Consider the following 12,377-nt stretch of genomic DNA (forward strand, 5'->3'; position numbering starts at 1 on the left):
CTTCATGGTTCATCTCATGACTCTTCCTGAGGGACTACCACGTATTCTACATTTGAAAAGAAACTTTAGAAAAGGAAATGGAGGTGAAGCACAGTTAACATGGGATCTCCAAGATCCAGTTTTAGTGCTGGATTTGTCTTGTGTATCCATGGAGTTCCATACATAGTTTTATGTGCATTCATTACATACCTATGTTTTTCCCCCCCAGGTCGTGAAAAATGCCTAAAAAGAAGACTGGTGCTCGTAAGAAAGCTGAGAACCGCCGTGAACGTGAAAAGCAGATAAGGGCTTCAAGAGCCAACGTAGATTTAGCCAAACATCCTTGTAATGCTTCAATGGTAAAATAACCAGAAGTATTTTATATTGCAGTGCTTGATTTTAAATTATGTAAGTGATAAATACTAATTGTATTTAATGCCACTAGAACGTCATTCTTCCTACCATCCATCCTTTATATTTAAGGTTACATTTGCATCAGAGGTATAATGTTTGAATAAAAAGTTTGGTTCCTAATCAGAACTTTAATTCAGAGTCCCTGCAGGGTCTCTGAATCTAGGTCTTATTTGCCTAGAATAAAAATAATTACCAGTGTTATTTTTTTTCTTTAGGAATGTGACAAGTGCCAAAGGTAAGTATTTTTCCCCTTCTAAAACCAGCAGTTGAGTATTACGTGGATTCAAACATTTTACAGGTCTTTCTAATGCTTGCTTGCCTTTTTTTCCTCCCTTCCCCCATATGCCTAGACGACAGAAGAACAGAGCGTTTTGCTACTTCTGCAACTCTGTTCAAAAACTACCCATTTGTGCACAATGCGGTAAGTAGAAGTAATGACGGAAAACGTGCTTTCCCCAGTCTCATTTGTGGTGTTAAGCTCTCTGCACTTAGAGTACCTTTGTCTTAAAGTACCTTTGTGATTTGTGGAGCAGGTTCTTTTAAATCTGCTGTGAATCTCTTCCTTGAGAATAGATCTTGCTTGATCGTTGCTAATGTGTATGCCTCTCTGACCCCCAGAGGTTGCAAATTTTCACTATTTGACCTTTGGAAGAATTTGTCTTGCTGCCTTTTAGGATTGAGAACATCCCACTTGTTATTTATGTGCTAGAGGGCTGATGCTTTGAAATCAGAAGAGGACTCCTAATGACAAAACTCTGCTCCAAATCAGGATAAAATGCCCTTCTGTTTTGTTTTTGTTTTTTTTTTAAAACAGCTGCTTGCTTGCAGGGGTTGTTGATAATCATTTCATACTTGGAGGTGAATTTTGCTGGTTTACCATTTCAACATATCCTTGCAGATTTTCAGTTTGTCATTAAACCATTTTGGTTCTTTTGTAGTTCAGCTTTCAGTGCTGCTGACATCTGCAGCTTCCAATGCCTTTGTTGGGACCTGCAGTTTCTGAGCATTTTCGGAAGCCAGGCTCTTAGTGTGCAATGGCAGCATGTCATCATTCATAAGTCTTTCTGCTGTCATCATGCTGTCTATCTTGCAGTATATTATACATCTGGAGTAGACTCCTGTGTGTTGAATTTATCTTAATCTGCAGCATGTTTCTGGAGGAAAAGCATCCCTAATAACAACCACAGAATTCTATGAAGTCCCAGGGTTTTCCAAAACAAAGACAATTATTAGAGCTGTTTGGTGCTTAATCAAGTGTTGGAGACAGCTCCTACAAACCAGTTCTCTAAGAATCTTTCTTAGAGAAGTCCCTGAGTGATGGGAGCAACATAGCTGTACTGCAGTGCTCCAGACCCAGTAATACCCCCACCACCTCCACTTGCCCAGCTCAGCCCACTACTGGTTCTTCCTCACCCTCCAAGTGCCATTTGGTATCTGAGGTGTGACTTAATACAAAGCTCTGCAGATGCTGCATACTTGAATTTAATGACATCTTCAGAGTACAGTTTGTCTTTGTCAGCTCCTCAGTGGGGTTGCAGGGAGCACCCTTTCGGTGGTTACTCTAAGCAGGCAGTAGCAGAGGCATCAAATGGGTCTGTGGCAGGGCAGCTTAAATCAGTGATAAACCTCCAGTGCAGCAGCCTGGGCTAACCACGAGATATTTTTTTGCTTGCGTAACTGCATACAGGGTTTGTATCTTTTTGGTAGTGCTGTTTATGTCAGAGGCAAGGAGTAGGGGAAAGTTGTCACTCTTAACTGCTTGCTTGTGCCAGATTGACTTAAGTAGAGACTGGGGCTTTTTCTCCCACCGATACCCCGCATTTAAAAGGAATTATTTTGTCTAGTAAGTAATTGCTAATATGATTTTAAAAGAGAAAAAGCAACCAAACCAAACCACACCACCACAACCCCAGGTATGCAAGTACATGTAAGAAAATAAATCATGTGCATGTTTTTTTCAGAGGGCCTCAACCTTGCACACACCACATAACTGCTTTTTATGGTGAGGCAGAACTAGCAGCTTCAAATGCAACTTTTAAAGATGTCATTGCTTGGCTTTCAGCTTAATTTTGTTCTTTGGTTTGACAGCATTTCAAATGTTTTGACATTTGAAATTCTTGCCAATGACTCAAAACACAGAGCAAGACAACACATTGCCTTATTATGTCAGTGCTGGGGGAAGAGATTCTGGCTGAAAACAGACAATAATTAATTTGATCTAAGGCAGATGTGAGGGTGTATTGCAGGTTGCAGACATTTGTTTGCATTACTTTTACCTAGATTTACAATCAAGCACAGGTGTTTGGTTGAAGTACTGCTCTTGTATGAATATTCATTCTAATTTTTTAATTTTCATATAGTTTTCTTCTGGTTCCTTTTCTAAACAGGAAAAACCAAATGCATGATGAAGTCTTCAGACTGTGTTATAAAACATGCTGGTGTGTACAGTACTGGACTAGCAATGGTGGTATGTATGCAGAATTATAGCGGTTTTTTGCACTATGAGGTTATGCTATGCAAATCTTTCTGAAAAAAGATAATCCAGATTTATGGAATGATAGCGTGCACCCTGCCAAGTTTTTTTCTCATTTTACCATCAGGAACTGATTTGGGTGGCTTCCTAAGTGCTACAGTTAAGGGTTAGTCAGTGTGTAGATCTTGTCATTTAATCAAAATGAAAGTTAAAAGAGTAACTTATTTCTAGGGAGTTATTTGATCTTTGCTCGTTGTGGAGCTTGTGTTCTAATGTAGCATAGTTTAGAATCCAAATAAGTGATTTCAGCTCCAAGACTCTAGTGGCATTTTCCAGGACATTTTTTGAAATTGCATTTTTGCCAGAACATTGTTATCATTTACGGATCTCAGGTTTCAGCTGGAGGACACAATTTTCATGTGTAAGAATTAAGATGGGAAATGTGAAAAACAGAAAAGGAGAAAACCAAGTTATTTTTACATCATATTTAACCCCGCAGAAGTGAATATCAAACAAACAAGATGAACTGTGGAGCAGCTTGATAGGAATACAGATGTGATTTATACTGTCTCACTCAACTGGAATGAACCCACTGACAGAATGGGTACTTGGTTATGTTTAGGATTATGGAATAAGAGTCTCCCTCTAGGTACTGCAGAAGTCCCAAGATGATATCTTTCTGTGATTACAGGGTGCAATCTGTGATTTCTGTGAAGCTTGGGTGTGTCACGGGAGGAAGTGTCTGAGCACACACGCGTGTACCTGCCCTCTCGCAGATGCAGAATGTATTGAGTGTGAAAGAAGTGTCTGGGACCATGGTAGGTTTGCTAACACTTAAGAAAATCTAAATGGTACTTTTCTCCTCACATCGCTTAAGTTATTGTACCTATATTCTTAGCATAGCATTTTTAATCTTCACTGATTAGTTCTTGCAGTATGTTTGTTCAGAGCAAAGCATTCTTTCCATTTTAAAAATAGACCTTATGAGTGGGGAATGTAAATGATCTGCTCAGGAACATACAGTATTCAATTCAGGGGTGGTTATGTAATCTGAAGTATTAACTGTCCTATCAGCAGAGTGCCTCATATAATTAAGCACTGCATCAGGTTGTCAACACACGATTTTCTGCCACTTCCACTCCATTCTTCTGTGCTAGTACAGGTATTTGGATTTCCAATTGCTTAGCAAACCATACTCCATCTCCATTTGTAGAGTACATTGAAGGGTTTATTCCAAGTGTGCATCAGAACTGAGGGGGTGGGAGGGAAGGAAACTGGATAAGAGAAAATGATCTGATCTAAGAAAAATACTTAATGCCATAGTCAAATTAAAATGAAGAAAAGTACGACACATAATACTTCCTCTATATTTATGCTGTCTCCTATTGTAGGATGCATGGTATTTTTCAGTATAATAATGGATGGCAGTGTCTGATTTAGTACTTTTGTTAAAGCATTTGTAACAGAAGGGAGAACTTGTCTTCAGTCAGAACCACAGCCTAACTTGTTTGCAGAGCAGAACTTGATGCCTGTGCCCATCACTGATTATTTATCAAAAATCTTTTAGGAGGCAGAATATTCGCCTGCTCTTTTTGCCACGATTTCCTCTGTGAAGATGATCAGTTTGAACATCAAGCCAGCTGCCAAGTTCTGGAAGCAGAGACATTTAAATGTAAGATACTCATTCATAGTCCCTTTCACCACAGCTAAGCAGACTCCAATTGCTTCCCCTGTGCTCAAGAATACTCCCCATCACCTTTTCCAAACAGCTGTTACCACCACTGGAGGAAAGGGCCTGTTTCCTCTCTTCTTGCTCTTGATATTCATTATCTAGACTATAGCTTTTGTCTCTGACCTTCCTCCATGCCAGATTGTACATGGCAGTTGTTTCCCTGCCTGGCTTTTACAGGCCTCTCCTGGGAAGTTTGTGTTGCAGGAGCCAGCAGTCTCTAAAGTTGCAGTGTTGGCAGTGGTCAGGACTGCAGCAAAACTGCTGGAACTACTGAAGCTGCTTTTTTACTCCACAAAGCTCTGCAGACAAGGAGCTCTCTTCTACTCTTAAGACCACATGATGAGCTATTTTTAGATACCTGCTCCTCATGGAAAACAGCTGCCCTAAGTAATACCACCTGTGTTAGTCTGGCTAAACTTTCCCCGATGGCTGTGGATAGTCTGAATATTGATGAAGAGTTTTAGCATCTGTTGAGTTGGCAAAAGCAGCAAGAGGAAGGCCGTGGCTCAGGAAGCAGTCATCAGCAGAGTCAGTGAGACAGTGTGAGCATATAAGGAATGAACAAAAACAGTGTTCATCCAGAGCATGAGCTTAGTATTTCTTCACTGACCAGTAGACTGTGGATGTGTCAGTAATGTATCAAATGTTGAGTTGTGTCCACTTTATTGATAGGTGCAAAGTTTTCAGGTAGCTGAAGGCTTTTTGTCCTTTTGAACTTCAATTAATTGTGTGGCTAAAACTGAAACTCATAAAACTGAAACCCGTAAGAGGATGGCACATGCTAGTCCACTACTCATCTTTGGCTGAAAGAGGGAAACATCAAGGGAAGCTAAAAACACAAAAGCCAAAACAAACAAACAAACTAGGACTATGCATATGTGAAATAATTAATCTTTTCTAGAAGTATTTCCTTTCTACCCACCGTTTACTACTGTTTGGTTTATCCCGTAAGACAAGCACTTGTCCTTTCCAAAACTTGTATGCATTTTGACTATTACAGCATTGTCAATCCTTATCATACAAATTCAAATTACTCTTTGTCATCTATGGGACTGTTTTCTTCAGAACTGGCTAATCTCTTGTCCTAATTGATTTCTCCCAGTTCAGAATATTTGTTGATTTCAATGTTACAGTCCGTGTGTTTTGAAATCTCTCATCTCCTTTTCATCTCCCATCCCTTTTTTCCCCAGCCGGCTATTTCCTAAGCCTTAATTAGCTTCCCTTGATGTATTCTGCCAAAATATCTTCCTACATAGCAATATTGAAGCAGCATCAGCTATTCCACATGAATATTTGTTTAGTGATTGCTGGAAGCTTTTAATTCACAGATGTATGTCACACCCTGAATAGAGAAATTGCTTTTTTTTGAGGTTGTTCATTGTATTCAACATTTTGTGGCACAGTAGAGTCTTGGTAGAGAGTCAGGAGTTTTGTCGGTGTGTGGTAACAAGCTTGTAAAATCTGAACTTCTACAGAATACACAAACTTTAGATGCAGCCATGCATTTGTAGTCTAAATCCCATTTTAGCAGTGACAAAGGTACTCTTACTTTCCATCACTACCCGAGAGAAGTTTTTGTAAGTGCAGATACTCCAGGAATGTTCGAATATATATGCATTAGCAATTCCCATTCCATCTTTAAATACATGAGAGTGCTAAATCCTGCGACTGTCCTGCTCGTGTGAAAAGCTCATTATATTTATTACTTCAGATTAAAAACCTTTGCTGCCACAGGGGTAAGGCAAGAGGCAGGGAACAAGTACTTGCACAGTGACAAAATACGTATCACTGCCTCTCGAATAGTAACTGCAATTCACTCGGCTTGATGTTTGCTGCTAGTTGCTGTGTGCTTGCATTTACTATCCTCCCTCTAGTGGACTGAAGGAACAGTTTCGAAGCGTCAAGACAAGATTTTGAGCACCAATCCTGACTTTTATAGCTCATGTACCAGCTACAAAACTTTAACACAGTTGGATAGATTTTCATCTGAAGTTGTGTACAGTAAAGTATATTTCCAGAGGACATGGCAAAATACAGAACACAAGTGTTGGAGCTTTGGAGGTTTGCAAGCTTGAAGTATTGTCACATCCCCTTTAAATGAGATAAAGGCGGTAAAGGCTGCCATGGCATGTTTAAAGTGACTGTAAAATGCTAGTACTCCTTCTTTTGATGTCATGAGAGAAAGAAAAGCAAGATGATCACTTAATACCAAACTGGTTCTAAAACTTTTGGTTTTAAAAGTTTGAAAGTCAAGTGATAGTTAAATTTTTTCCCCTCTTGAACTTCTACTTTTTGTGTCAAATGACATTATTACAATGAGGCTTAGATTTGAAAAACTCTAGTAGAATGGTACTGTATGCTAAAGTAATTGATGCATGTTGCCAAAGCACAGTTGTGTCAGGGAATTAAAAATAAATGCCTCAATTATGTTATTACATACTTTTGCAAGGTTTTAAAAACATCACAGATCTGCAGTTTTTAAGTACTGAATTTTACATATTGATTTTCTCCAACAGGTGTTTCCTGTAACAGGCTTGGGCAGCATTCATGCCTGCGTTGTAAGGTAAAGACAGTTGCAAGAAGCTATGACTTTAGACTTATTCTTCTTAGCCTCCAAGGCTGGCATCAAGCCTTGTCACATCTTCCTCTATGTTCTTAAAAAATATTTATACTTCTGTATCTGAAGCCTGGGGACAGGCTTATGGGGGACAAAAGGGCTTTTTTTAATCTGTGCTTGCTAACCACAAGCCAGTGTTGTGCATCCTTATGCCAAGAGAGGTGATCTTCACTTTGTCAAGCCCTCTGTTTAAACTAAGGCTGTATACCATGTTTGACCCTTAAAAAAAACAACCCAAAACCAAACAAACCAACCAAAACAAATCCTTGGTCCCAAACAGAATCCAGGGGTTTGGAATTCATTTTGATCCAGTGTAGGTCTAAGACAAGTGAAAAAGTTTGGGATTTTTTTAAACAGTCAAGACATGATCTGGCCAGAAACACCGCAGCCTGGATCCAATAGAAACAATCTCCACAGCTAATCTAGTCTTACACATGCAGACATTAATTTGCTGGTATCAGGCTTTTGGTTTTCACACTCAGAAGTAATTTTGTATAAAAATTCCACCTGCTTCATCATCAGCATTGCCCAGATTTCTCCAGGTGCTGGTTCATTGCCTACTTTAACTCTTCTTACTCTCCATATGTTTTCCCTGCAGCCTCCCATGGCATTGATTTAATCTTCCAAATTGTTCCTTTCTCCAGGTACCTTCACTGGCACTCTGGTGCTCAACATGTGAAATTTCCATCTCTAACTTTTGCCTTCAGGTCACTGCATAGTTATGTTCTGTCATCTCTGATTGTATCTTATTTAAGCTTGTCAGTGTAAACCCAAGTTTGCCGGGCTCCTTGTGGGCAGTACTATAATCCAGTCCTTGAATATGTTACTTCTCTGCTTGTTTATCAGCACTTTTATCCAGCCTCTTCCTGAGGAAGCCATGAAACTACATTCATTACAGAGATGGTTGCTGTGTGCACAGATCCCAGTTCCACTGCAGATAGAGCTCATTAAATTTTAATCCCAACCAGAAACCCCTGTTGCTGTTAGACACTTTTTTGCTTGCTTCTTGCTGAAGAGTATGGCTCTATGATTAAAACGTTTAGCTTTCTCACTCTCCTTTCACCCCACAGGCTTGCTTTTGTGACGATCATGTGCGAAGTAAGGTTTTCAAGCAGGAGAAAGGAAAAGAGCCTCCCTGTCCTAAATGTGGCCATGAAACTCAGCAGACAAAGGATCTGAGCATGTCAAGTAAGCCTGTGTCTCCAGTTAATAAGCAATACAAGTACCATTGGTGACTAATTGTCTGCATAAGAACACTGAGTAAAGTCCAGTTACTTTCAGGTGTTTTTCAAAGCTTTGCTATGCTTGTGTTAGGAAAAACTTTGTGTTTCTTAGTCTAGAACTGAGAAGTATCTTGTTCTTAATCATTGATCCTAACAGTGAAAGCTTTTGTTTAGTTTGAGATTTTAGTCATGGAAAAACTGCAAGAAAATAACTGCTTAAGCCTTTACTTCATCTACAAGAAGCTGGCTAATGAATTTCAAAGTGCAATTTGGTGATCTGCATACAACCTACCTCAACCACTCTTGAATCAATCAGGATACCTATTGTGTCTGCAAAGCACATCCAATTACAGTTTTTCTTGGCTTGAGTACCAAAGCTTTATCCTAAAACCTAAGTCATACTCTGGGGACAGTTAGTGTTCATACATATTGGCTGCAGGGAGACATAGTGTGTGTAGCAGAAAGGTTCTGTCAGAGTAAGGATTAAACCTGATAATGTCAGATTTAGAAAAAGGCTGTGAAACATTGTATGCTCTTTGCCAAGTAGTGGAAAAGGACGGAGATGAACTGTCAGATGCTCAGCTCAAATTGCTGTTGAGGGGTGGGAACATGATGACTTTTCTCTGCCTGCAGCACGTTCTTTGAAGTTCGGCCGACAGAGTGGAGGTGAAGATGGAGATGGAGCTTCTGGTTATGATGCCTACTGGAAGAACCTCTCCTCCAGCAAACCTGGAGATTCAGGTGACTGCGAGGATGAATATAATGAATATGAAGCAGAAGATGATGATGAAGATGACAACGATGAAGGAGGGAAGGATTTTAATACTGAGACCACAGATGTATTCAGCAATTTGAATTTAGGAAGGACCTATGCAAGTGGGTATGCACATTATGAGGAACCAGAAGATTAAGTTTAGTATGCTCGCAAGCTAAAAACACTCTGAAAGGAGCCAAGCAGTGCTTCACTTGAGTTCTGTACGTGCCAGTAGTATAGCTCTATCAGGTACTTGCATATTCAAGTTAGAGAGCAAAGAGTATGGAACTTCTGCAGTAACTCCAAATGAGATTTTATTTTTTTTTTTAATAAACCAATATTGGGCTTGGGGCTGGGGGAGAAAACAGGAATATTTTTATTCCCCTAAGCAATGGAAGTGGTTTTGTCCTTGAGTTACTGAGTATAATGGTTCAATGCCATTTTCTCCTATCAATACAGGAACATGAGAGAGCTGTACAACTCGCTTCCGTTTGCTCATCAGAAATTAAGTTATTTTTTACAATTATTTTGTTAACTGATTTCGTAACATTAATGTAGTGGAGGGTTGGTGACTGCATTATTTTTGGTTTGCACAATAAAAGTCAACTGCATTCTTTAATGAATCGTCATAAATATTGATCTCCCTTGAATAGTTGAAAGCAGGTTGTGTACAAATGTAAATTGACACAAAAATAACTTCCTTGTTTGTGTAGGCAAGGCAGATCAATGTAGTTCTCTATGTACTTGAACATTACCTTTCCAGCATTTTTTGGTATTAGCTATTAATCAGTGAGGCTATATGCCATCATTACAAGTGCACCCCAGGGAATCCAAAATTTTGTTGTAATAAAAATGTTGGTGTATCCTCTCTGCCACTAAAATCTGTAGGACGATTTCTCATTAGATCAAAAAGAGGCCAGTTTCTTCTGTGCCTAGCCTTCAACTCTTTTCTTTGCACATGATAAAAAAAAAAATTGGTAGGAAACAAGCCCTGACTATGAATTGTAAGGTGAAAAAGCACAGGGGTATTCAAAATATCTGGTTCAAATACTGTTCTGTGCAAATGTGCTGGTACAAGGCAAGTGATCAGCACATCTGAGCTGAGGAAGTGATGCTTGCAGAAGTGTTTGCAGTGATTCTGATTTGAAAGTCAACACGTTGATTACCAATCTACACATCTAAGTGCTAGTATTTAGTTTCCTCCTGTAGGGGAATGTTGAGATGACAGCAACTGTAAAAGCAGACAGATCAAGTTGCCAGGGCAGCCAGGTAAAGTCACTGCAGCTTTCTAAATGCCATGCTTAAGTGCAGGAGAGCTATTTCTTGTTATCCATCAAGTATCTGAAGTGATTATTGAATTACCTGCTTTTTGTGGTGCTTTCCTTCTCTACTGTTTCTTAGCAGCTAAAGGTTATGTGTTCGCAGAGCATACCCTGAGAATAATTTTTAATGATGTTAGGATAGCCAAATGAGCGTTTCCTAACAAAACGTGCTTGAGGAACCTGGCGTTAATACACCCCTCCTAAATGTCTCTCATACCAAAGGCATAAAAGACATGAGCTGGAATGCATCCAAGACAAAACACACGAAGAGCACAACTTGGTTATGGCAGCTGAGGGGAGAAACTGGAAAGAGGAATGTGACCCGATCAGCACATGTCAAGTGCTTGCCTTCAGAACTGGAGAGGAAACCACTTAATGCGCTGTCTGAAGCTAAATCCCTTTCAAAAATCAAAACTCTAGGATCATCCAGTTTCATGTGCTAGCGAAGACCTACCTAGCTTAAATCATGTAGATGATATATGTCTTGATTAGTCTTTTGCATAACCAAACTCAAAGTGAGGGAGGTAGGATGCCTGCTAGTTCAGTGGTGATTATTTGATTGTGAAATTGGCACCTGTGATACAATTTCTGCTCAACTTCATGGGGTCCAAAAGCTTCCACAGTTTCGAGTCCATCTGTGGCTGGTCAATTCCAACAGTCATGCCAGTTTTTTTATCTTGGCTGATGTTTCAAGTACAAACCAATTGTAGATCAGTACAAAGTCTTAGAGAGAACTGAGGAGTATGTATGTTTTGGCATGTATGTAAAATTACACCTGTTGGTGTGTCACTTATTAATATTATTACTTAACCACACAGAATTCCCCTTTAAGGTTCTTGGCTCTTGAATTAGGTTTTTTCCCATATGAAATCTGCTGCTGTTGCTGGCTGTGCCAAAGGCTGCTGACATAACAGAATTAATCATCGTAATCAGAGTAAAGAACTGTTCATTTTCTCATTGAAATGTCCTTGCACTGATCCTTGCAAGATCAATCCTTCAGAGCTAATGCATGTTCCTGTGATACTGTCATAAGAGAAGGCCACAGCCCTTTCAGCGACAGATGCTCAGGATACTTGCTGTAATTTAGCAAGGTCACCATGCCATGGACAGAGGCATTTATTTGCTTTTTCTTCGTACTGAAAATGCCTGTTCTGTGAATCTGGCTAGAAATAGGGCCCAGGTATGAGACCTTTGGAAGCTGGCCTTAGAGGGTTCAAAACAAATAAGTTTAAGCTGCTTTACAGTAATCTGGTGGATTCAAGCTAAAACAGATAAACATGACCGCATTTTCTGTTAATGGTCAACTTGTGAGAGGACAGGCAGGATACAATGCTATGGGTTGTACTTTCTCGTCTTTCTTTACTTATTTAGTAAAGTTAAAAGCATGTGGTCTGTCAGAGACAGGTCCTCAGAATTTGCTTTCACAGTGCATTGTTTTGGTTGTCTTGGGTTAAATTGCAGGAGGAAGAAGAAACAGAATGAACATATGTCCCAGCTTTATTGAAAAACGGATCTGGGGCAAAACTTACAATCTTGTCAGCTTCATTTTTCTTCATTGCTATTAGTCCATTTTCAGGTGTCTTGGGCAATGTTAGCAGGGTGCTGACAAGGCAGTAGACCATCTCTACACTAAATGTAAGTTAGTGCTCCATTCACTTAGGCTTCTGAATTCAGCAGCTGACATAGCTGTTGCTAAATCTGAAGGCGAGGATGCTGTGGTGCTGATGAGTTATGTTTTACAACTCACAGGATCTCAAGCTAGTTCAGACACTGCCACAACCCACCATTTGCTTCCAGGTGACTGCTGAGCCACTTCTGCCAAAGAGATGATTTTTTGAATCACCTGGAGCCCAGGACTTCATG

General features: G+C 39.7%; 1 protein-coding gene across 1 annotated transcript; it reads left to right on the top strand.

The window, feature by feature from the left end:
- The first annotated feature begins 217 nt into the window (after positions 1-217).
- ZNF330 (zinc finger protein 330) lies at positions 218-9,813 on the top strand. Its single transcript, XM_010009343.1, has 10 exons — positions 218-338; positions 609-628; positions 744-814; positions 2,781-2,860; positions 3,558-3,684; positions 4,434-4,538; positions 7,115-7,161; positions 8,286-8,403; positions 9,072-9,631; positions 9,674-9,813. The coding sequence occupies exons 1-9, from the start codon at positions 219-221 to the stop codon at positions 9,347-9,349; spliced, it is 966 nt and encodes a 321-aa protein (XP_010007645.1). The 5' UTR covers position 218; the 3' UTR covers positions 9,350-9,631; positions 9,674-9,813.
- Positions 9,814-12,377: the final 2,564 nt, after the last annotated feature.

The sequence above is a fragment of the Nestor notabilis genome, unplaced genomic scaffold (assembly GCF_000696875.1).
Source record: "Nestor notabilis isolate BGI_N333 unplaced genomic scaffold, ASM69687v1 scaffold1542, whole genome shotgun sequence".
NCBI lineage: Eukaryota > Metazoa > Chordata > Aves > Psittaciformes > Psittacidae > Nestor > Nestor notabilis.